Source organism: Engystomops pustulosus, chromosome 2, assembly GCF_040894005.1.
Source record: "Engystomops pustulosus chromosome 2, aEngPut4.maternal, whole genome shotgun sequence".
In the NCBI taxonomy this organism is placed as follows: Eukaryota; Metazoa; Chordata; class Amphibia; order Anura; family Leptodactylidae; genus Engystomops; species Engystomops pustulosus.
In genome coordinates this window covers 245,974,007-245,999,351 of record NC_092412.1, presented here as the reverse complement: position 1 = coordinate 245,999,351, position 25,345 = coordinate 245,974,007, and the positions used below count along the sequence as shown (strand labels likewise).

Sequence of the window (25,345 nt, the reverse complement as noted above, 5' to 3'; positions counted from 1 at the left end):
TTTAGCTGAGATGAGTCACAGGCTGCATGGGGAGTCACTTTAGACGCTTCTATCTCGGGGTGTGGTGTCATTGAACATCTCTGCTTTTAATACCCACTATGATTGTGTTTCTCCGAGCTACAGAACCAGAGATCTGGATAAAGACACGCTGAAGATTAAAAAAAAAATATATAATTCCTGACTATGAGGCACATTTCTCATATGCTGGCGCTAAGTGCATCTGAATATGATGCTGCCCCCTGACATTCGCCGGACCTACCAGGAGGGTCCGGCCTCCTGTTAAATCCCACCAGGCGACAGTGAAGCGATGTGCTGCCAGGTGTGACCTAATGTAGGATTGTGCTATAGACTGCACCTGAAACTGCCCAGGAACCGACAACTTCCCCCAACTGGTGTAGAGGAGGGAGGAGTCGCAATTCCTGGCTCTGCGTCAAATCTCAGCTTATAGACCGCATCTCAGACCTACAAACTGCGATAAATCCCCTGTGTTTGTCAGTCTCTCACAGAACCACAATCATGGTGAGTTTTGTAAGATGAATTTCTTATCTTTACAATGACACCAGAAACATGATTGTATGTGTTCTAATGCTGATTTTCAAGGAGATTGTTTAATTTATAAAGTTGTAAGATTTCACATAAAAATCGAATTCTAGAAGGAGCATTTCATCCCCTGGTGACAGGATCTCCACGTATCACAATTTTACAGTTGTAAATGTTATATGTACAGCCTCTGCACACGTGACATTCCAGTATGGTCCACATGGTCTAATCCCCGAGGTCTCCTGAGGACACGGTCTGACAGGAAAATGAGATTGGCGAATAATCTAATTACAATTTGTATCCAAGAAAAAAATTTGTTATCATAATTAAAGGCTTACAAAATACATGACTAATAATATATTTACTAAAATGTTTTTAATTATAAACCCAAACTACAATTTCTTTACCAAAAAAAAAATAAATAAAAATTGACATTTAATACATTTAATGGATGTTGCCGTGTCTAACTAAAGAAAATAAAGAAAAGTTTAGAAAGAAAAAACTTTACCCCAAATGGGACTATAAAATTATCCCTATACAGAAAGGAGGGAGGAAAAAACGTGTGTGTGTATATATATATATATATATATATATATATATATACACACACAGGCAGTCCCCGGGTTATGTACAGGATAAGTTCTGTAGGTTTGTTCTTAAGTTGAATTTGTATGTAAGTCGGAACTGTACACACACACACACAGGTGGCGTTCACATTGCCTTTTGAAACACAATCCAACAACTGATGAGATTTGCCTAATTACACTGCAGTTAACGTTGCATTTAAAAAACGCAATGTAAACGCCACGTGTGAACGCAGATAAACCGCTCAGCTCCGAATGTGAAGGAATATAAAGATACAACAGAAGAATCTCCCAGCCAGGTTTTCCCTGCAGTACAGTCTTCCGAGCTGCAGGTGTCGCTAGGCTGTTCCATCTCCCGGCAGCTCTCGGTGTCATCCTCCTCCCCGGTGCGGACACGTGGGTGAGTGGTGCGGTAACGCTTCCCGGTGCTGGAGGCTCCTCTATAGGGGCAGTCCCCGGGGTGGAGGAGGAGGCGGTGCTCAGCAGTGAGTTACCCGGCAGGGGGCGCTGTGCTAGGGCTGCAGTAGTTGTATAGGAAGCAGCGGATAAGCCGGGGCTCAGTCTTCTACACGTGCGGCTGCTGTGTGTACACTGCGCGGTAAGTCTGCTCTATGCAGGTGTGAACACAGCCGTATGTTGCTGTGTAAATTATAGGGGTGTAACATTCTCCACATATATCCTGCTGTACTGGTGATGTGTCTGCTGGACTGGTCTAGACATTAGGATACTGTATTATTTTGTTATGAATTTACTGGGGTGAGAACTGGGACCACATACATCAGATATTGGGGTGCAAAAGTTTTCCAAATAAGCTTTTCTGCAAAAGTTTTCACTTTTTCTATATTCATTACAACTGTCAATTCTGACAGTGCCTGGAACTTGTGTTTTGTGATGCAGAATTTTTTTTCAGGATCTAAACCTCCTGTTGGGCCTAGGTTTTGTAGGGGTCTAAGGATCTGTCCTACTGAGTGGATTAGGAATCTGGGTGTTTTGTTATTCTGGCCTTTGGGTCCCATTCTTTTTTGCAAGGTCTGACCTACTCCAGAACATTACTCCATCGGTCTGACCTACTGGGGGGAATGACCTATGCCCTGTGGGAGTCTGAGCTCCCATGCTCTGCGGGGGCAGTCTGACCTCCCTGTGGGGGTCCCATGCTCTGCGGGGGCAGTCTGACCTCCCTGTGGGGGTCCCATGCTCTGCGGGGGCAGTCTGACCTCCCTGTGGGGGTCCCATGCTCTGCGGGGGCAGTCTGACCTCCCTGTGGGAGTCTGAGCTCCCATGCTCTGCGGGGGCAGTCTGACCTCCCTGTGGGGGTCCCATGCTCTGCGGGGGCAGTCTGACCTCCCTGTGGGAGTCTGAGCTCCCATGCTCTGCGGGGGCAGTCTGACCTCCCTGTGGGGGTCCCATGCTCTGCGGGGGCAGTCTGACCTCCCTGTGGGAGTCTGAGCTCCCATGCTCTGCGGGGGCAGTCTGACCTCCCTGTGGGGGTCCCATGCTCTGCGGGGGCAGTCTGACCTCCCTGTGGGAGTCTGAGCTCCCATGCTCTGCGGGGGCAGTCTGACCTCCCTGTGGGGGTCCCATGCTCTGCGGGGGCAGTCTGACCTCCCTGTGGGAGTCTGAGCTCCCATGCTCTGCGGGGGCAGTCTGACCTCCCTGTGGGGGTCCCATGCTCTGCGGGGGCAGTCTGACCTCCCTGTGGGGGTCCCATGCTCTGCGGGGGCAGTCTGACCTCCCTGTGGGGGTCCCATGCTCTGCGGGGGCAGTCTGACCTCCCTGTGGGGGTCCCATGCTCTGTGGGGGTCTGTTTCTCCCGTTGTTTGCAGCACATTTGGTTAGTGATATCTGGTGGGGATGGCTGGGGCATAATGCTGTGTTAGGGTATATGAAAAAAATTTGAATCTTCTAAGAGCAATCTCTGCACCCCCTGCCCTACACCCAGGGGAGTAACTACAGCTGTAGCAGCCGCCATGGGGCCCACAGTGTCTGGGGGCCCCGTCATCCGACCTGACACTAAAGAATGAAGAATGTGCACCATTATATACATATTACGCTGCACATTGTGATATATATGTATCTGTGATGTGTGTATAAATACAGTACGTTATGTGTGTATGTAAGCTGTATATGGCACTGTATATGTGAGGTGTATATGCTCTAGATGTGTGTAACAGTGTATAAATGTGTATGTATGAGCGATGAACTGTATGTTTATGTATATAGGAATGTAATATATGTATATTTTTAAGCTGCCAGGGGGTCCCCTCCAGAAGTCTGCTATGGGGCCCTGCCTCTCCTAGTTACGCCACTGCCTACACCTTACCTGCCCTTTTAAAGGAAACCTACCACTTGAAGTGGCAGGTTTAAGAAGAAAATACCGAGCACCAGCTCAGGGTGAGCTGGTGCCGGAGCTTATTTTTGTTAGTGTTTTAAACCGCGGTATTGCAGTTTAAAACACCTTTTAAACGTTATAGCCGGCGCAGGTAAGTACGTGCTCGGCGCTTACCATGCGCGCGGCTACACAGGAAGTGAAGGAGAGCCGCGCGCATGTTAAGCGCCGAGAGCGTACCTCCCTGCGCCGGCTATAACGTTTAAAAAGTGTTTTACCGCAATACCGCGGTTTAAAACACTAACAAAAATAAGCTCCGGCACCAGCTCATCCTGACCTCACCCTGAGCTGGTGCTCGGTATTTTCATCTTAAACCTGACACTTCAAGTGGTAGGTTTCCTTTAACCAAAATTTCTTGTGTACCTGTCCTTTTGTTATCATTCACCCCCTTGTCTCCATTGTGACTTGGCTGTCCTGTTTTTGGGTGATTTTAGGCAGAGATGGCTGAAACAGTTCTAGTGATCGGTAGCGGGGCCAGAGAACACGCTTTAGCCTGGAAGCTGGCGCAGTCTGCCCACATAAAGCACATTCTTGTTGCCCCTGGAAATGCAGGCACCGCCAGCAACGGAAAGATCTCCAATTCCGGTAAGTGCAGAGATACTTCCCAATGTTATCGTGATGCTGAATTTCTTGCTTATGTATTGAGCACAGCTGATGGGGTTAATCCTATCTGGGCTGGGTCCTGATATCTCAGCTTTAACTCCTGGGCTTGGTCCTGGTCATATGTTTGGGATATTTTGATATCATTTGGGGTCCCAGCTTCAGGCCCCCTCCAGTTATAAGGTGCTGTGCACAGAGGATAAGTGTAAGTGTGGTGACACATATGGCGTTTTTGGGACGTTTTTAGTTAGTGCGTTTTCAGATTGTAAAAAACGTATGCGTTTTTTACGATCTGTAAACGCACTAACCAAAAACGGCCTAAAAACGCCATATGTGCCACCACCCTAAAGCAATCTACACTGAAACCTTAGTATCCAGCTGATCCGAGTCTCTTCATCATGTGGGGATCACATGGAGGCTAATCGGATAATTTTGGTTTCCTGCTATTTGTCATGGTGAATGAATGCGAATTAACTAAATATCCATCCAAAATATATTTGGAAATCTTAGCAATGTTCCAAAACGTTGTTAGGATTGTGTCCCAAAGCACAGGCGCCTATCGTATATGTGTGTGTATATCCATATATCTTTATCTCACATACATACTGGGGGGGGCACGCTAAACCATCAATAAGGGTCATAAAGGTCCGTGTGTGGCTTAGTGCTCCAAATTGCCCCCAAAGCATGCAACTTTCTTCCCAAATAGCTGAGCCGCAATATCTGACACAACACATGGCCATATAAATTTGTATAAAATTTATTCATTTAATCAAGTCATTTCATTTTTTTTTTTATGAATGATACATTTCTGGAATATTTATCTTTCTTTCTTTGTTTTTGTTCTTCTACGTAAAATCCTCAGTTCTCATCGATTCTCAAGGACTCTTTGTGTACACGATCACACTGATAATAAAAGTATCTTGGCTGAGGGGGATGGAAGGGGGGAGTTGTAGGAAGCAAAAACTGAGCTCCTGTAGAGAATGTGTTCTGTATTCCCATTGATCCAATTTTGGTTCTGTATTGAAATCTAAAGAATGTAGCAGGATAACCAGAGCTCTACCCCTCTGAGTTGTCTTTATGGAGGCGACCACGGGGTTGCTTTCATCCCCTATATGACTGGATGGAGACGTTGTTAGCTAGTAATGGTTTAGGCCTAAAGCTGCGTTCACACGTGGCATTTGGATTGCGTTTAGAAATCCAAGGTAAACCCCTGTAGACGGACGTCCATAGAGACGCATGCGACTGGTAACCAGCACCCAGTGTCTGATATTTTAACAATGCAAAACACTAGGTGCTCATTACCAATCACATATGTTTCTATGGAAACACGTATGCGATCAGGCCAAGCACCGCCCACGGTGGTTTGCCTTGCGTTTCTAAACACAAACCGCAAACGCCACGTGTGAACGCACCCTAAGGAAATTGTGTAATGGAAGTGGAGGAATGACAACCTGACAAGTCATAATGAGGGTCAATTTTGCGTCGTGGATAAGCTCCTCCTATCCCTTACTATAGTGTAATATCCCTTACTATATAATATAGTGTCTGTGGCGGTATAATACTCAATTATAATCTTTTCTTCTCTTGTAGATGTCCCAACCAATGATCACAATCAACTTATCAGTTTTTGCAAAAGTAATGACATCTCCCTGGTGGTGGTCGGCCCAGAAGCCCCTCTAGCCGCAGGTAATGGCGCTGTCTATATATACAATATGGTTACCATTTTCGATTTGAGGAAGCGCCACTATACTGGTTGTCACCTTTGTTTCGGAACTCGGTGGCGAATCTTTCATTGATGGAGTAATTCCCACAAATTTCTCAAGAACTATTTCCATGGTGACAACCAATATGGCCGCACTTCCTGTGTAATGGCTGCCCACTTCCTGTTTCTTGGTTATCCCTCCATACACCTCGATTGCTTCCTTTTCTGCTCCAGGTCTTGTTGATGATCTCACAGCAGCCGGATTGAGATGTTTCGGACCCAAAGCAAAAGCTGCACAACTGGAAGCCAGTAAAAGTTTTTCCAAAGACTTTATGATCCGGCATGGGATCCCGACTGCCAAGTACAAATCCTTCACTAATCCAAAGGAAGCCTGTGACTTTATAAATAGGTAATATACAGTATTCCTGGTCCTCTGTTATTCCTACTGGAAGTGCATTAATATACTGAATTAGTAATTGAGTTTGGGACATTAGTCTATACCTGGTTGTATACAGGCATAACATAGTAAGGTTTTTTTACATTTTTTTCAGTGCTGATTTCCCTGCCCTGGTAGTGAAAGCGAGTGGCCTGGCAGCGGGCAAGGGAGTGATTGTAGCCAGCAACAAGGAGGAGGCTTGTAAAGCTGTGAATGAGATCATGCAGGTCTGTTACGGCTCTGATTTTGTTGTGGGTCAGTTTGCTTACATTATTTATTAAAGATGGCCTCTGAATCATAGAAAATCGAATCTTAAAAATATACTAGCTGGGCACCCCCTTTAAGAATATTTTAAGATTTGATACTTGTAAAGTGATTGAAAGAAAAAAAAAAGTTTGAAATGGCGCCTCCGTCACCCATAGGTCATAGATGGTATTGCAGCCTGCACTGTTTCTGGGGATATATAATATCCTGTATTAAGCTTATTTTAGGCTTTTTTGTGTCTTTAGGACAAGGCATTCGGAGAAGCTGGAGATACAGTAGTGGTGGAGGAGCTGCTGGAAGGGGAAGAAGTGTCTGTACGTACCAGATTTTCTTTAATGATTGATCCCATCTATGACTGATCTCTGCCTCGATCTTCTTCTGGGTTTTGTGTATCTGTAGTGCCTGTGCTTCACTGATGGCTACACTGTTGCCCCCATGCCCCCGGCCCAGGATCATAAGAGACTAATGGATGGAGACCAAGGCCCCAACACTGGAGGAATGGGAGCCTATTGTCCTGCCCCTCAGGTATAACCCAATAAACTTTCATGGACCTCCTATGTTTTAACTTCTACATTGTGTGACGTTTTTTTTCCTGAGAATTGCTTGCTTTACTGCTGCTGCAAAGTGACTTTTTTTTTTTTCTAGAAATTTGACATGTATTTTCTTATTCCAGATTTCTAAGGATTTACGGGACCAGATCGGGGATACTGTACTGCAGAGAACCGTTGATGGGATCCGAGAAGAAGGAGCCCTGTATATTGGTGGGTATTTTAGTTCTTGGTGTATATATATATATATATATATATATATATATATATATATATATATATATATATATATATATATATATATATATTATTTTTTTTTTTCTATTTTCTTTGATATTGGTGCAATTGTTGATTCTGGTTTATTCAGGTGTGCTGTACGCCGGGTTAATGCTCACAAAGGACGGACCCAAAGTGCTGGAGTTTAACTGCAGATTTGGAGACCCGGAGTGTCAGGTCAGTCTTGAGGGGTCTCCTAAAAGTCTGTGCTCGTGTTCCATTGTATTAAGAGGGCTGCTGCTCTTAAAGGGGTTTTCCCTGTTCAGGATATCAGATTGTATGACTCTGACCCTAGACGTGCCTAAAGTTTAGCTGTCTCGCTTTCAATAGAAGTCCTACATGGTCATAGATATCATATATAATATGTTTACACAAGGAAAATTTTGCCAATTGACTCAACAGTAACAAAGCTTCTTTACATAGGATAGATAGTCAAAGGCTAAGGGAAAGTCACCGGGGGGTTTGGAAGTTTAGTTTAGCTCTAGTGCACCATGGAAATTTGGGATGAAAATGGCTGAAGAGATCCAGACTTTCACTGATCTGATATTAGGGGGGGGGGTTATCCTCCGGATATGACCTCAAAAGTTTATCCAAAAAATTTAGAAACCTACATGATATAAGGTTTTCTGATCACTAAAGGACTTTGTGATTGTGACTCATTGATATGGGATCTGAGTCTGGATTACACTGCTTCACTTCTAAGGCCTGGTTCACACTTAAAGTAAAATAAGAGTAACTTTAGAGTGAAATAAGTAAAATGAACGGAAGTTCTTCCATTCACCTCCCGGTCACTATAGACTTAAATGGACCTTCCATTACCAATAACTTGCTGAATGCAGGTGTGAACTTAGCCTACCACAATAATATCTAATCTATCTCAACATCGCAAGATGTTTAAAGGGATTTTCCAGAAAACTTCCCCCTCCAGAGTTTGGGCAGGAGTTTGAAGAAGACTACTGATTCCAATGTTGAGGCGATCTCCGGGCCTTTGCCACCTCTGGCCCGGAGGACCCATGTAGGGACCCTAGGCTTGGTGTTCTGGAATCTTGGAAAATCCTTTGTGTGTGGTGATAGTAACAGCAGAACTGTGAAAAACTGATTTATTTATTTTGCAAGATGTGTGAAGCGGTCCTGCTGCTACTAATACCATACACAAAGGTTTGGCTACACATCTCTTCATGGACAATACATAACATGTTGCACAGCTTTCATAGATTCCCATTGATTCAAGATCTTCAAAATTTCTACTTTGAAGGTGATTCTGCCGCTGCTTCAGAGCGACCTCTATGAGGTCATCCAGGCCACTATCGCTGGTGGGCTTGCTGGGTCCATGCCGGTCTGGTTGGAGGACCATGCTGCAGTGACTGTGGTCATGGCCAGTGGAGGCTATCCTGGGAGTTATAACAAGGGCCTGGAAATCACAGGTAAAATATATATGTGGATCTTCTTTCCACACAAGTTTGCTCAGTGATTGCTGATACCAATATAATTTCCAGGGCTTTCCAGGGCTAAAGATCTTGGCCTTGAAGTGTTCCATGCTGGCACGACCCTGAAGGACGGGAAGGTGGTCACCAGCGGGGGGCGCGTTCTTACGGTGACGTCCGTCGGGAAGGATTTACTATCTGCTCTGGAAGAGGCCAACAAAGGAGTGTCTGCCATAGACTTTCCTGGCGCTGTGTATAGAAAGGACATTGGTTTCCACGCCATTGCTTATCTGAAGCAACACAGGTGTGTATAGGAGGAGCAGCGGTAACCTTTACTATGGAGATTCATCCTCTCTGGACCACTTTTGTATAGATTCGGATCTGTATCTTTCAGTTCACAATAAAACACTTCAAATCTACAGTTCTCCAGTGTATAAACCATGTAACTTTCTTACCCCGTCCTTCAATGTACAAAATAATGCAACGCATCGTGAGAACGTGGCCTGGGAGTGTCAGAAATTGCTGAGAACAAATTACCACAGCGCTTATGTTTTACTATAGTATTGAATGAAGTGGCAGTAGGCATTCTCCACCTGCCTATCTATCCATTAGTTGGTCACAACCGCTCAAAGCAGTCAAAACGCCGACCATTCAGATTGTTATCCCCCCCCCTGATAACAATTGAACTTGGTACAACTTCTTTAAGTGCTTAAAAATAAACCACATCATCTCCTCTGAACGATGTGTTTCAGCCTCGGTAGATCTCATCAATTTTGGTACGAACTGTGAGACAGGTGGGTGGCAAAATAATGTGAACACCAAAGGCTGGATTTATAGCCCAGAAGTGCCCTCACACTGCTATGCTCTTGGCTCTTTGAATTGAGCCCCTCCCCCTTGGTTTAACTGACTACTATAGTATAGTATTCAAGAAACCTACCTTACAGAGAGGTCACATCTCATCCGAATTAGACCAGAGCTTTAAAACAACCATTGCATTCGGGTGCTGAAACTGGTTTTGTGCTTGGACCCAAGTTGTTTCTTTACACCAATTCTATGGTGATGTGATGATTTCTTTGCCTTTTCTTCTGTGACCCTGATGATCAGTTACTAAGGTGCATCATCTTTGATGGTAGAAGTGTTGAAAAGATTTAAGGTCCCAGCTCCATTCAAAATAAAAATCAAAAAGCAGAAATCACATGCTCTTGCCCGAAACGCGTCAGCTGTTTAGTACAGATAGTCATGTCGCTGTATTTTAATATGTTCTAATAAAGTTTTTAATTTGCACTGAGCTGGGACCTTTAAATCTTTTCAACTCGTTTACATCGTTTTACCTGAGTAAAGTTGCCCCCCCCCCCCCCCCCTTGTTCAAATCAAACAAAATTGGTGTCAAACGTTTGTGCAGCAGAAATTTTCGTTTGTGCCACTATCGTTTTTAAGATATTAATAAAAGTTTGCTCGAACCAAACTGGTGCCAAACAATTCTGCTACATTTGTGCTGCTCAAATTTATGTTTGTGCTGCTTTTTGTTTTAAATAAGTGAACAAAAAATTTCAAGGTCAAAAGTTCAACTACCCCCCCCCCCCCCCCGACATTAACCGAATCAAACAAAACTGGTGTCAAACGTTAGTGCTACGTTTGTGCTGGTTTGTGCATCAAAAATTTTCATTTGTGCCGCTATAATTTTTAAGGTATGTTCAGGTGTTTACATAAGTTAAAGGTGTTTAGGATGAACTGCTAAAAAATAAAAACCTAGTGACACTTCCCTGGTTTGATCACCAGGGGGAGCTAGCAAACACATTGTACTTTGGAAGAAATGAACTCTGACCTCTGGAAAAAAGTGTGAATATATTAAAAATGATAGCTGCACAAACGTATCACTAACGTTTGACACCAGTTTTGTTCGATTCGGTTAATGGGGGGGGGGCTGCTTGAACTTTTGACCTTTTAAATTTTTGTTCATATAGTCAAAACAAAAGCAGCACAAACCAGCATAAACGTAGCAGAATTGATTGGCACCAGCTTTGTTTGGTTTGGGCAATGTGAGGGGGGGCTGGTTGACCTCTGGAAACTTTCATTAAAATCTTAAAAACAATAGCGGCACAAACGAAAATTTTTGCTGCACAAACGTTTGACACCAATTTTGTTTGATCTGTACAAGGTGGGGGGGGGGACAACTTCACTCAGGTCATCGTTTTGGCTGTGATCCAGGCAGTCTGGACTGGAGCCTCGGCCAAATCAACGGGATCCAGCTGATTAAGGCAAGTGGCTGAGCTGAGAAAGAGCTTCTACAAAATAGACTCTTTGATACCGTAGGGTTAGGCTTCATTCAGGCACACGTCGGCGCCAGGGATGCTCACCCCCGCCCTTCTCCATAGGGATATATGTCGCACTGTGCCGTATGCCAAGAAAAGATAGGACATGTCCTATCTTTTCACAGCAACGGTACGGTGCTGCACCACACCACACCGCACCACTCCATACGGTGCCGCGCGCCCATTGCCGGCCTATGGGGGGCGTACATACGTCCCCCATACGGCCGTCTGAATGTAGCCTTATACAGAATCTCAAAATCGCATTCATTTCCATGCTACTGCGCATAATTATGTTAAATTAATTAAACATTAAATATTGCGATTAATAAACATTGCTTGCAAAAAGGTTAAGGCAATGTTCACATGACAAAAAAAAAAAATCTGCTGCAGAATATGATGAGAGAATTATTCAGTGTGTGAAGTGCGACCATCATATGGTCCGTAAAACTGATTTATATCAGTGTTAGTGAAGGGGGTCTTAATATTTTTGCTCAGGTGTGACACCCCCTTCCCCCAGGGCCACCACTATCAATCACATCATGTATCCTCTTGGGATAGGACGTCATTATTTTAAGTCTTGTATACATTTTCCTCTGTGTGATTAGAGAGCAAGTGATACAACTATATACAGATCGTTACTATACGGAGTGACTTTGCATTTGTGCTCTGCGTTCTTACAGACATCTCACCTACAAGGACAGTGGTGTGGATATTGAGGCTGGAAACTCCCTAGTGCGGAAAATTAAGCCATTTGCTGCAGCCACAGCTCGACCAGGTACAATAAGTAACATGAACAATGGTCACCCATCCACAGGGATCATAATTATTTTAAAGTGAACTTGTCACCAGGAATGTCCTTTTTAGCTGGTGACAGGTTCCAATAGCCTATGCTATTCTAATTTTAAAAATGCCTTTGTTATCATTCTGAAACATTTCAGCACTTTATAAAACTTTTACACATTACCTGGCTCCCTGCCTGCAATATGTGGTGAGTCCCAGCGGAAGGTGGGGGGGGGGGGGTAGCTGCAGCCTGTGTTTGTCTCCTCATGCATTCTTGTTCTACTTCACACCACCCCCCTCGTCTGCCTGCTCAATGCACATAGCATGGAGGGGGGAGAGAGCTGAGTAAGTGTACAGGAATTTGAGACACAGGCGCACAGCTGTTCAGCTGGTACTAGCCAAACACACTGCTGGCCAGGTAAAGTGAAATAAATTTTTATAAAGTAACGGCAGTATCCAAAATATTGAAGGGATTCGTAAAATCAGCAAAGCATAGGCTATTGGAACCTATCACCAGCCATAAAGAACATTCCTTGCGGCTTGTTCGCTTTAAAGGAAACCCACCAATTCTGATTGCTCAGGGTGAGCTGGTGCTGGCGCTTATTTTCGTTATGTTTTTAAAACGATTATATAGCGTTGAAACGCTTTATTAATCTTTATATACGAAGTGGCTGCACGGCACGGTAGTACGCGCTTGGCGCACCATTCGCGCGCCTGAATATGAAGTGGTCGCGCGCATGGTGCGCCAAGTGCGGACCACGGTGCAAAAAGGTACTTGTATATGAAGATTAAAGCGTTTAAACGCTTTATATCGGTTTAAAAACATAACGAAAATAAGCGCCAGCACCAGCTCACCCTGTGCTGGTGCACGGCATTTGCGGCTTCTAACCACCATCGGAAGTGGAGGGTTTCCTTTAAAGTGAAGTCGATTGACACTTATCCATATGAAATGAGTACAGGGCAGTGTATAGCTGCTCCAAACAATGATGGGAGTTACCTCCTTTCATTATATAAATTGCAAGCAGAGGGATGCTGTACTTGTCACATGCAACTGTTGAGTTAAAAAAAACAAAAAGCTATCATATGGTAGGCGCCTAGGCAGTGATTGGACTCAAATTTTAGATCTTTTAAATGGAAATTTGAGAGGCCTTAAGTATTAAGGGGGTTGATTAGGGATAACGCAGTGAATAGATCTGTGCATCATGTGAAAAAGTATGCAAAGTGGCTTTCCTTCAAATAGAAGGGAGAAAGTCTGTATATTCATTGTGTGCATTGCTGTTTGGCTGCTCCCTACAGGTTGTAATGCAGAGCTCGGAGGTTTCGCGGGTTTGTTTGATCTTAAAGCTGCTGGATTTATAGACCCAATCCTGGTATCTGGTACTGACGGTGTAGGAACTAAGCTGAAGGTGAGTTATGGGATTCTCTAAGGAAGTGTTGCTTCTATCCGTTGGGTCTGGTGGCCCAGAGCTGGGCACAATTTGTAATCCCTGAAGCAAACAATGATAGAACAATCCTACAGAAAGCTAGAAGATCAATTTCTTACCTGCGCCATGGGGGACGCTGATGCCGGGGGCGCCATGGGGGACGCTGATGCCGGGGGCGCCATGGGGGACGCTGATGCCGGGGGGCGCCCAGTTTCCACCAAGTCCTATTCTCTCCATAGATCGCTCAGGCTTGTAACAAGCATGACTCCATCGGTCAGGACCTGGTGGCGATGTGCGTCAACGACATCTTGGCTCAGGGGGCGGAGCCTCTGTTTTTCTTGGACTATTTTGGCTGTGGCGCCTTGGATGTGTCGGTGGCTGAATCCGTGGTCTCTGGTATCGCCAAAGCCTGTCAGATGGCTGGATGTGCTCTGCTAGGTATAGCTCTCAGGTTTATCATTTGATTATTTCCTCTGTAATTTTTAGCTCTCCAGTAGTGATACCTCGTGGGTCAACAACTTCCCTTAAAGGGACTCTGCCATGTTTGTTATCTCCTATCCTACAGATAATCAATCTGATCGGTGGTAACCCCATAGATCACAACAGCACTTCCATAGCAGTACATGGGAGTGGCAGTAGGCATGCTCGACCTACCCCTCCAATAGTTGGTGAGGAACCCTTGTGATCTGTGGGGGTCTCACCGCTCTGGTTGAGGTTAGGGAAAAACAATGTATCAGGTCTCACTATTACACTTCATGTTGTCAGGTGGTGAGACGGCAGAGATGCCGGGCATGTACGCCCCCGGGGAGTATGACTTAGCCGGCTTTGCTGTGGGCGCAGTAGAGCGAGCCTGCATGCTGCCTCTTCTGGAGAAGATTTCTGCAGGTGACCTGGTCATCGGTGTCTCTTCCTCTGGGGTTCACAGCAATGGCTTCAGTCTGGTCCGGAAAGTTCTTGAAAAGTCTTCGCTGGAATTGTCATCTCCAGCTCCAGTCGGATGTGGGAATGGGACATTTGGTGAGGAATTTTTTTGAAACTTCTAACCATTGAATTGGGGAGTGATAACAGGGATTCTAATGAATCAAATATGATCCATGTTTTCCCTAGGCGGGTCATACACCTTAGCTTAGATGATGATCAGGCGATCATTTGTTCCCTCCTGATAACCTGTAACTCCCCACAAACCGATGCATGCTTGACTCTTTCAAGTGTGCATGTAGGAGGAGAAAAGTTAACCTACCAATCCCTCCTCTGAGTATTATAATCCGCCGGCAGCATGTTGTAGAGCAGTGCACTGTGATCTCAGAAATACCTTCATTATTTCTGTTCTTTATGCCATTTCTAAGCAATTCCCAATATAATCTGTATGCTAATAAGGCAGTTGGCGCACCCAAGCGTGTCCTCGGCACCCAGAGCACCCCCTGGACCACACTTCTTTCATCAGATACGCAGCAGATGTCTCTTGTGAGAAGCATTGGGTTCTGAGGACATGAATGAGAATTAGGCAGGAATAGCTGCGGTCCGGGTGCTTAGGACACGTTTGAGTACACCAACTAACTCATTAGCATACGGATTAAACTGGGAATATTTCAGAAATGGCACAATGGTCACAAAGTGTCTCAAACAAAGTGCATTTCTATACAACATGATGCAGTATCAAAATATTTTAACTTTTTCTTTTGTCTTTTCTTACAGGGGAACTTTTACTGACTCCTACCAAGATCTACAGCAAGACCCTCCTGCCCGTTCTTAAGTCTGGTTATGTGAAGGCATACGCTCACATCACTGGCGGTGGTCTCCTGGAGAACATTCCCAGGGTCCTGCCCCCATCACTGGGAGTCACTTTAGGTGAGATTTCGGGCAACCGACTCCTAACTTCTCCTTTAAGGGGCAGCACGACTATGTTTAGGGGTCATGAGTGGGAGACCCCAGACCAATGTTTATGCCATTAATGGAGGGTTTGTGACTGACGGTAACAATAGAACAAGAATTTATTTTTAGATGCCTTGTGCTGGAAGATGCCAGGAATATTCTCTTGGCTCCAGAAAGAAGGCGGCCTGTCGGAAGAGGAGATGTGTCGCACCTTTAATTGTGGAATCGGGGCTGTACTTGTGGTGGAGAAGACGCAAGCACAGGATGTTCTGAAGGAAATCCAAGCCGTAGAAGATGCCTGGGTGATTGGAGAAGTGACCCCGCGCCAGACAGGTCTGAATATCCACCAGGTTTTGGTAGTAGCAAACTTTTGCCAAAATTAGATAATATAATAATTTGTTACCTTCCCCCAGGCTCTGAAAGTGTGGAAGTAAAGAATGTGACTGCTGCTCTGCACAGGACCGAGGCACGGCCGCAGCAATACATGTCTACAGCAGCGTGTGATGGAGAGAACCCTGCTGTGCCGGGGGGAGTGAGAGTGGCAGTACTCATCTCCGGGACAGGTAAGAACTTCTCTACTACCCACTAATGATGGTATACTATGTACAAGTCCAGAGCTGCACTCACTATTCTGCTGCTAGAGGAGTCACTGTGTACATACATGACATTACTTATCCTGTACTGATCCTGAGTTACATCCTGTATTATACCCCAGAGCTGCACTCACTATTCTGCTGCTGGAGCAGTCACTGTGTACATACATGACATTACTTATCCTGTACTGATCCTGAGTTACATCCTGTATTATACTCCAGAGCTGTACTCACTATTCTGCTGCTGGTGCAGTCACTGTGTACATACATGATGTTACTTATCCTGTACTGACCCTGAGTTACATCCTGTATTATACTCCAGAGCTGCACTCACTATTCTGCTGGTGGTGCAGTCACTGTGTACATACATGACATTACTTATCCTGTACTGATCCTGAGTTACATCCTATATTATACTCCAGAGCTGCACTCACTATTCTGCTGCTGGTGCAGTCACTGTGTACATACATGACATTACTTATCCTGTACTGATCCTGAGTTACATCCTGTATTATACTCCAGAGCTGCACTCACTATTCTGCTGCTGGTGCAGTCACTGTGTACATACATGACATTACTTATCCTGTACTGATCCTGAGTTACATCCTGTATTATACTCCAGAGCTGCACTCACTATTCTGTTGCTGGAGCAGTCACTGTGTACATACATGACATTACTTATCCTGTACTGATCCTGAGTTACATCCTGTATTATACCCCAGAGCTGCACTCACTATTCTGCTGCTGGTGCAGTCACTGTGTACATACATGACATTACTTATCCTGTACTGATCCTGAGTTACATCCTGTATTATACCCCAGAGCTGCACTCACTATTCTGCTGCTAGAGGAGTCACTGTGTACATACATGACATTACTTATCCTGTACTGATCCTGAGTTACATCCTGTATTATACCCCAGAGCTGCACTCACTATTCTGCTGCTAGAGGAGTCACTGTGTACATACATGACATTACTTATCCTGTACTGATCCTGAGTTACATCCTGTATTATACCCCAGAGCTGCACTCACTATTCTGCTGCTGGAGCAGTCACTGTGTACATACATGACATTACTTATCCTGTACTGATCCTGAGTTACATCCTGTATTATACCCCAGAGCTGCACTCACTATTCTGCTGCTAGAGGAGTCACTGTGTACATACATGACATTACTTATCCTGTACTGATCCTGAGTTACATCCTGTATTATACCCCAGAGCTGCACTCACTATTCTGCTGCTGGAGCAGTCACTGTGTACATACATGACATTACTTATCCTGTACTGATCCTGAGTTACATCCTGTATTATACCCCAGAGCTGCACTCACTATTCTGCTGCTGGAGCAGTCACTGTGTACATACATGACATTACTTATCCTGTACTGATCCTGAGTTACATCCTGTATTATACTCCAGAGCTGCACTCACTATTCTGTTGCTGGAGCAGTCACTGTGTACATACATGACATTACTTATCCTGTACTGATCCTGAGTTACATCCTGTATTATACCCCAGAGCTGCACTCACTATTCTGCTGCTGGTGCAGTCACTGTGTACATACATGACATTACTTATCCTGTACTGATCCTGAGTTACATCCTGTATTATACCCCAGAGCTGCACTCACTATTCTGCTGCTAGAGGAGTCACTGTGTACATACATGACATTACTTATCCTGTACTGATCCTGAGTTACATCCTGTATTATACCCCAGAGCTGCACTCACTATTCTGCTGCTGGAGCAGTCACTGTGTACATACATGACATTACTTATCCTGTACTGATCCTGAGTTACATCCTGTATTATACCCCAGAGCTGCACTCACTATTCTGCTGCTGGTGCAGTCACTGTGTACATACATGACATTACTTATCCTGTACTGATCCTGAGTTACATCCTGTATTATACCCCAGAGCTGCACTCACTATTCTGCTGCTGGAGCAGTCACTGTGTACATACATGACATTACTTATCCTGTACTGATCCTGAGTTACATCCTGTATTATACTCCAGAGCTGCACTCACTATTCTGTTGCTGGAGCAGTCACTGTGTACATACATGACATTACTTATCCTGTACTGATCCTGAGTTACATCCTGTATTATACCCCAGAGCTGCACTCACTATTCTGCTGCTGGTGCAGTCACTGTGTACATACATGACATTACTTATCCTGTACTGATCCTGAGTTACATCCTGTATTATACCCCAGAGCTGCACTCACTATTCTGCTGCTGGAGCAGTCACTGTGTACATACATGACATTACTTATCCTGTACTGATCCTGAGTTACATCCTGTATTATACCCCAGAGCTGCACTCACTATTCTGCTGCTGGTGCAGTCACTGTGTACATACATGACATTACTTATCCTGTACTGATCCTGAGTTACATCCTGTATTATACCCCAGAGCTGCACTCACTATTCTGTTGCTGGAGCAGTCACTGTGTACATACATGACATTACTTATCCTGTACTGATCCTGAGTTACATCCTGTATTATACCCCAGAGCTGCACTCACTATTCTGCTGCTGGTGCAGTCACTGTGTACATACATGACATTACTTATCCTGTACTGATCCTGAGTTACATCCTGTATTATACCCCAGAGCTGCACTCACTATTCTGCTGCTGGAGCAGTCACTGTGTACATACATGACATTACTTATCCTGTACTGATCCTGAGTTACATCCTGTATTATACCCCAGAGCTGCACTCACTATTCTGCTGCTAGAGTAGTCACTGTGTACATACATGACATTACTTATCCTGTACTGATCCTGAGTTACATCCTGTATTATACCCCAGAGCTGCACTCACTATTCTGCTGCTGGTGCAGTCACTGTGTACATACATGACATTACTTATCCTGTACTGATCCTGAGTTACATCCTGTATTATACCCCAGAGCTGCACTCACTATTCTGCTGCTGGTGCAGTCACTGTGTACATACATGACATTACTTATCCTGTACTGATCCTGAGTTACATCCTGTATTATACCCCAGAGCTGCACTCACTATTCTGCTGCTGGAGCAGTCACTGTGTACATACATGACATTACTTATCCTGTACTGATCCTGAGTTACATCCTGTATTATACCCCAGAGCTGCACTCACTATTCTGCTGCTAGAGGAGTCACTGTGTACATACATGACATTACTTATCCTGTACTGATCCTGAGTTACATCCTGTATTATACCCCAGAGCTGCACTCACTATTCTGCTGCTGGAGCAGTCACTGTGTACATACATGACATTACTTATCCTGTACTGATCCTGAGTTACATCCTGTATTATACCCCAGAGCTGCACTCACTATTCTGCTGCTGGAGCAGTCACTGTGTACATACATGACATTACTTATCCTGTACTGATCCTGAGTTACATCCTGTATTATACTCCAGAGCTGCACTCACTATTCTGTTGCTGGAGCAGTCACTGTGTACATACATGACATTACTTATCCTGTACTGATCCTGAGTTACATCCTGTATTATACCCCAGAGCTGCACTCACTATTCTGCTGCTGGTGCAGTCACTGTGTACATACATGACATTACTTATCCTGTACTGATCCTGAGTTACATCCTGTATTATACCCCAGAGCTGCACTCACTATTCTGCTGCTAGAGTAGTCACTGTGTACATACATGACATTACTTATCCTGTACTGATCCTGAGTTACATCCTGTATTATACCCCAGAGCTGCACTCACTATTCTGCTGCTGGTGCAGTCACTGTGTACATACATGACATTACTTATCCTGTACTGATCCTGAGTTACATCCTGTATTATACCCCAGAGCTGCACTCACTATTCTGCTGCTAGAGTAGTCACTGTGTACATACATGACATTACTTATCCTGTACTGATCCTGAGTTACATCCTGTATTATACCCCAGAGCTGCACTCACTATTCTGCTGCTGGAGCAGTCACTGTGTACATACATGACATTACTTATCCTGTACTGATCCTGAGTTACATCCTGTATTATACCCCAGAGCTGCACTCACTATTCTGCTGCTAGAGGAGTCACTGTGTACATACATGACATTACTTATCCTGTACTGATCCTGAGTTACATCCTGTATTATACCCCAGAGCTGCACTCACTATTCTGCTGCTGGAGCAGTCACTGTGTACATACATGACATTACTTATCCTGTACTGATCCTGAGTTACATCCTGTATTATACCCCAGAGCTGCACTCACTATTCTGCTGCTGGTGCAGTCACTGTGTACATACATGACATTACTTATCCTGTACTGATCCTGAGTTACATCCTGTATTATACCCCAGAGCTGCACTCACTATTCTGCTGCTGGAGCAGTCACTGTGTACATACATGACATTACTTATCCTGTACTGATCCTGAGTTACATCCTGTATTATACTCCAGAGCTGCACTCACTATTCTGTTGCTGGAGCAGTCACTGTGTACATACATGACATTACTTATCCTGTACTGATCCTGAGTTACATCCTGTATTATACCCCAGAGCTGCACTCACTATTCTGCTGCTGGTGCAGTCACTGTGTACATACATGACATTACTTATCCTGTACTGATCCTGAGTTACATCCTGTATTATACCCCAGAGCTGCACTCACTATTCTGCTGCTAGAGTAGTCACTGTGTACATACATGACATTACTTATCCTGTACTGATCCTGAGTTACATCCTGTATTATACCCCAGAGCTGCACTCACTATTCTGCTGCTGGTGCAGTCACTGTGTACATACATGACATTACTTATCCTGTACTGATCCTGAGTTACATCCTGTATTATACCCCAGAGCTGCACTCACTATTCTGCTGGTGGTGCAGTCACTGTGTACATACATGACATTACTTATCCTGTACTGATCCTGAGTTACATCTTATATTATACTCCAGAGCTGCACTCACTATTCTGCTGCTGGTGCAGTCACTGTGTACATACATGACATTACTTATCCTGTACTGATCCTGAGTTACATCCTGTATTATACTCCAGAGCTGCACTCACTATTCTGCTGCTGGTGCAGTCACTGTGTACATACATGACATTACTTATCCTGTACTGATCCTGAGTTACATCCTGTATTATACCCCAGAGCTGCACTCACTATTCTGCTGCTGGAGCAGTCACTGTGTACATACATGACATTACTTATCCTGTACTGATCCTGAGTTACATCCTGTATTATACTCCAGAGCTGCACTCACTATTCTGTTGCTGGAGCAGTCACTGTGTACATACATGACATTACTTATCCTGTACTGATCCTGAGTTACATCCTGTATTATACCCCAGAGCTGCACTCACTATTCTGCTGCTGGTGCAGTCACTGTGTACATACATGACATTACTTATCCTGTACTGATCCTGAGTTACATCCTGTATTATACCCCAGAGCTGCACTCACTATTCTGCTGCTAGAGTAGTCACTGTGTACATACATGACATTACTTATCCTGTACTGATCCTGAGTTACATCCTGTATTATACCCCAGAGCTGCACTCACTATTCTGCTGCTGGAGCAGTCACTGTGTACATACATGACATTACTTATCCTGTACTGATCCTGAGTTACATCCTGTATTATACCCCAGAGCTGCACTCACTATTCTGCTGCTGGTGCAGTCACTGTGTACATACATGACATTACTTATCCTGTACTGATCCTGAGTTACATCCTATATTATACTCCAGAGCTGCACTCACTATTCTGCTGCTGGTGCAGTCACTGTGTACATACATGACATTACTTATCCTGTACTGATCCTGAGTTACATCCTGTATTATACTCCAGACCTGCACTCACTATTCTGCTGCTGGTGCAGTCACTGTGTACATACATGACATTACTTATCCTGTACTGATCCTGAGTTACATCCTGTATTATACCCCAGAGCTGCACTCACTATTCTGCTGCTGGAGCAGTCACTGTGTACATACATGACATTACTTATCCTGTACTGATCCTGAGTTACATCCTGTATTATACTCCAGAGCTGCACTCACTATTCTGCTGCTGGTGCAGTCACTGTGTACATACATGACATTACTTATCCTGTACTGATCCTGAGTTACATCCTGTATTATACCCCAGAGCTGCACTCACTATTCTGCTGCTGGAGCAGTCACTGTGTACATACATGACATTACTTATCCTGTACTGATCCTGAGTTACATCCTGTATTATACTCCAGAGCTGCACTCACTATTCTGTTGCTGGAGCAGTCACTGTGTACATACATGACATTACTTATCCTGTACTGATCCTGAGTTAAATCCTGTATTATACCCCAGAGCTGCACTCACTATTCTGCTGCTGGTGCAGTCACTGTGTACATACATGACATTACTTATCCTGTACTGATCCTGAGTTACATCCTGTATTATACCCCAGAGCTGCACTCACTATTCTGCTGCTGGTGCAGTCACTGTGTACATACATGACATTACTTATGCTGTACAGTCTTTGTTCTGCTGACCAGTATAGTGAGCCATGAAGTATTATAACACAAGATATTGACTCTCCTCCCAAGGTACAAATCTTGATGCGTTAATAAAAAGCACCAAGTCTCCTGGCAGTGCTGCTTACATTGCCCTGGTGATCTCCAATAAAGCCGGGGTGGGAGGCCTACAGAAAGCTGAAGCTGCTGGGATTCCAACAAAGGTGAGTGCAATCTCATTATTTGGTTTTTCATGTTTCTCCCTGGAGATCTGTGTAATCAGACATTTTTGTATGTCAGTAGTAGCAGCAGGGCTGTGAAATATGGATTTATATTCAAGAATTGTTGCTGAAACTGAATGAGATCTCAGTACAGCTTCTCTTTTATGCTTTGAGTAAGAGCAATAGTAGATTACTGGTGAGATATTTTGGCAGAGGGGAGGAGTTAGGGAGCAGTGCATCACAGTGATCAAAAAACACAGTAGTCTGAGGACACTCCCCCAGTGCCTCAAGTCCAGCTACAATCCAGGAATTAAAGGAAACCTACCACTATGGATCTACCTATTAAGGTAGGTGCATCTAAGGTATGTAAGGATAGCCCTTTTTAGGGCTAATCCTTTCCTACCCTCTACCTTTTCTAATCTTTAGAACATTTGCATATTATGTTGATTAGAGGCTACTGGGGCGTGGAGTAGCTGTAGCTGAGGCTACATGGCGCGGCTACTCCACACCCCAGTAGCCTCTTTGATCCTCCTACCCAGCGATCTCTGCTCCAAAGCCGGAGCTACTGTGCATGCGCAGAACTGCTCCTTGTAGCTGTGCGCTGAAGATTTCTGGGTTGGAGGATCAAAGAGGCTACGGGGGCGTGGAGTAGCCTAAAAAGGGCTATCCTTACATACGTTAGATGCACCTACCACCGGATCTACCTTAATAGGTAGATCGGTAGAGGTAGGTTTCCTTTAAATTGCATGTTTCACAGTCCTTCTGCTACTAACAACTTACAGAATGTTATAATCTCCAAATCTCTCCAGGGACAAGACCTGACACTGTCTGCAGCTTTGTATAGTTAGAACTGCTAACAGATTCCCTCTCAGTCTGTGTCACCTCATGGCCTATTCCTTCCCTATTGCAGGTGATTGATCACAGACAATATGGCAGCCGGGAGGAGTTTGATAACGCCGTTGACAAAGTCCTTGAGGATTTCTCTATTGAGTTTGTATGTTTAGCCGGCTTCATGCGGATTTTATCTGGTCCTTTTGTCAGGAAGTGGGACGGTAAGTGCTCTCATCCCTGTACAGACAAATACAAGACCCCCTCTACCCTTCCCCAATACATACACAAGGCCAACCAGGAGTTGAGGTCACAACCTGATATTGAGGTGCAATAATATTTATCTCCATGAATCCATACATTTACTTTTCCTCCCAGGAAAGATTCTGAATATCCATCCTTCACTGCTGCCATCATTTAAAGGGGCGCACGCACATAAACTGGTGCTGGAGGCGGGCGTAAGAGTCACTGGCTGTACCGTGCATTTTGTGGCGGTAAGTACGGGTCTCGTGGATCGGTTTTCATGAATTATCTATGGATTTATACCTTCTAATAAGATGACTAGTGGGTGTGGCCATTTTGTGTCAATGGGGTGTGGCCATATACACTGACAATGTCCTGTCTGTGGTGATAGTAGAGATGTTTGCGCTATTGGCAAGGGACAGAGCATTCATACATTTCCAGGAGGAATAACAGAAGGATATGACAATGTGGAGCAGACAAGAATTAATTTTTGGTTGTTTGCTGTAGGAGGAGGTTGATGCCGGTGCGATCGTCTATCAGGAGGCCGTACCCGTGGAGTTTGGAGATACTGAGGACTCCTTATCTGAAAGGGTGAAGACGGCAGAACATCGGGCCTTTCCCGCGGCGCTGCAGCTGGTGGCGAGTGGGGCGGCAAAGTTAGGGAAAGACGGCAAAATCATCTGGCGCAAGAACCAGTCGGCATAATGGCTGCCAGAGGTGTATGGGCCCAGATTATATCTTGTGTATTCACGCTAGAGGTCCATAGTGTAACCTGTACGTAGCCCACCGTACACCTCAGTAGCCTCAAAACAAGATGTGAACAGATCCTTAAAGGGGTTGTCAGACATGAGACTTCCTTCACTTATGTAATCCAGTATTGGCGCTTCAGCTAGGTATTATGATGTGGACAGACTTCTGCACTTGACCCTGTGACCCCTTCTGGCAGCCAATCAGTGAATGTGACTATTGTTGACCCCCAAACCTGACAACCCCTTTAATATTGGTCCTGCTCCAATGTTACTTTGGCTAATCATTACCTTAAAGGGGTTGTCCAGTCACAACAAGGTATCCCCTATCCACAGGATTGGAGAGAACACACTGATTGTGGGGGTAGTCACAGATCTCGAGATTTGTGGTCTGTGGTACCCAAAATGAAGTGGCCAGACATTCGCACTGCCACTCCATACTCGCATGTGGGTCATGCTATTCTGTTCATTTCGGGTACAACTTTCATGTTTTCCATGGGGATGGGGGGAGGGGGGTGTCAAACAAATCAACAAGTTTTATACCAATTTTCTTGTAAATGGGGGTAACTTGTTGTGACTGGACATTTCCTTTAAAAAAAAAAAACTTTCAGAACCAAAGGTCTTTGATGACCCAACGCTTCGACCAAATTTTGCACTTCAGGTTGGAATCGCTTTACAATCCAGTCTCTCTCACAGTTTTGTGTAGTACAGGATATAAAAAAAAATACACAAATTTGGTCTGTTTTGTCAAAAGCAGAACGCTGATCATATGTACTATTGTACATGCGTGTTATAATCTATACTGATCTATATGTTCTGATTTAGAGGTGTCTGAGCAGAATTGTTCTAGTTGCTCATGGCAACCAATCAGAGCTCAGCTTTCATTTCACCACAGCTGTTTATAAAATGAAAGCTGAGCTCTGATTGGTTAGAACTGTTCTGCTCTTAGACCCTTCTGATAAATCTCCCCCATTGTTATGTGTTTATTGAAAATTTTTTTTTTTTTTTTTTTTACTTGTCATCTTGCTCTGTGCATCTCCCTTTCTTACTCGGTGTCTTTGCGATGGCTCTGTCCTGCTAAAGACCCTTAATAAACTT

The 25,345-nt window shown here is 44.5% G+C and overlaps 1 protein-coding gene across 3 annotated transcripts; it reads left to right on the top strand.

Moving 5' to 3' along the window:
* Positions 1 to 390: 390 nt before the first annotated feature.
* On the top strand, positions 391 to 25,338 carry GART (phosphoribosylglycinamide formyltransferase, phosphoribosylglycinamide synthetase, phosphoribosylaminoimidazole synthetase). 3 transcript variants are annotated; one of them, XM_072138684.1, is made up of 22 exons: positions 391 to 519; positions 3,945 to 4,095; positions 5,701 to 5,796; positions 6,047 to 6,221; positions 6,364 to 6,475; positions 6,758 to 6,826; positions 6,912 to 7,037; positions 7,186 to 7,273; positions 7,428 to 7,513; positions 8,592 to 8,760; positions 8,833 to 9,064; positions 11,753 to 11,847; positions 13,149 to 13,258; positions 13,516 to 13,714; positions 14,042 to 14,293; positions 14,972 to 15,124; positions 15,278 to 15,481; positions 15,562 to 15,711; positions 22,303 to 22,433; positions 23,341 to 23,482; positions 23,637 to 23,752; positions 24,009 to 25,338. In XM_072138684.1, exons 1-22 carry the CDS (start codon positions 517 to 519, stop codon positions 24,204 to 24,206), a joined length of 3,057 nt encoding a protein of 1,018 aa, XP_071994785.1. In that variant the 5' UTR covers positions 391 to 516; the 3' UTR covers positions 24,207 to 25,338. The 3 variants fall into 3 exon arrangements, with proteins under 3 accessions (XP_071994785.1, XP_071994787.1, XP_071994786.1); XM_072138686.1 differs by lacking the exon at positions 391 to 519 and adding an exon at positions 1,435 to 1,524; XM_072138685.1 differs by lacking the exon at positions 391 to 519 and adding an exon at positions 1,531 to 1,722.
* The last annotated feature ends 7 nt before the right edge of the window (positions 25,339 to 25,345 follow it).

Coding starts and splice junctions, on each gene's coding strand:
- GART (XM_072138684.1), top strand. Junction 9,065..11,752: donor GCTTATCTGAAGCAACACAG/GTGTGTATAGGA, acceptor GCGTTCTTACAG/ACATCTCACCTACAAGGACA. Junction 15,712..22,302: donor AGTACTCATCTCCGGGACAG/GTAAGAACTTCT, acceptor TCTCCTCCCAAG/GTACAAATCTTGATGCGTTA.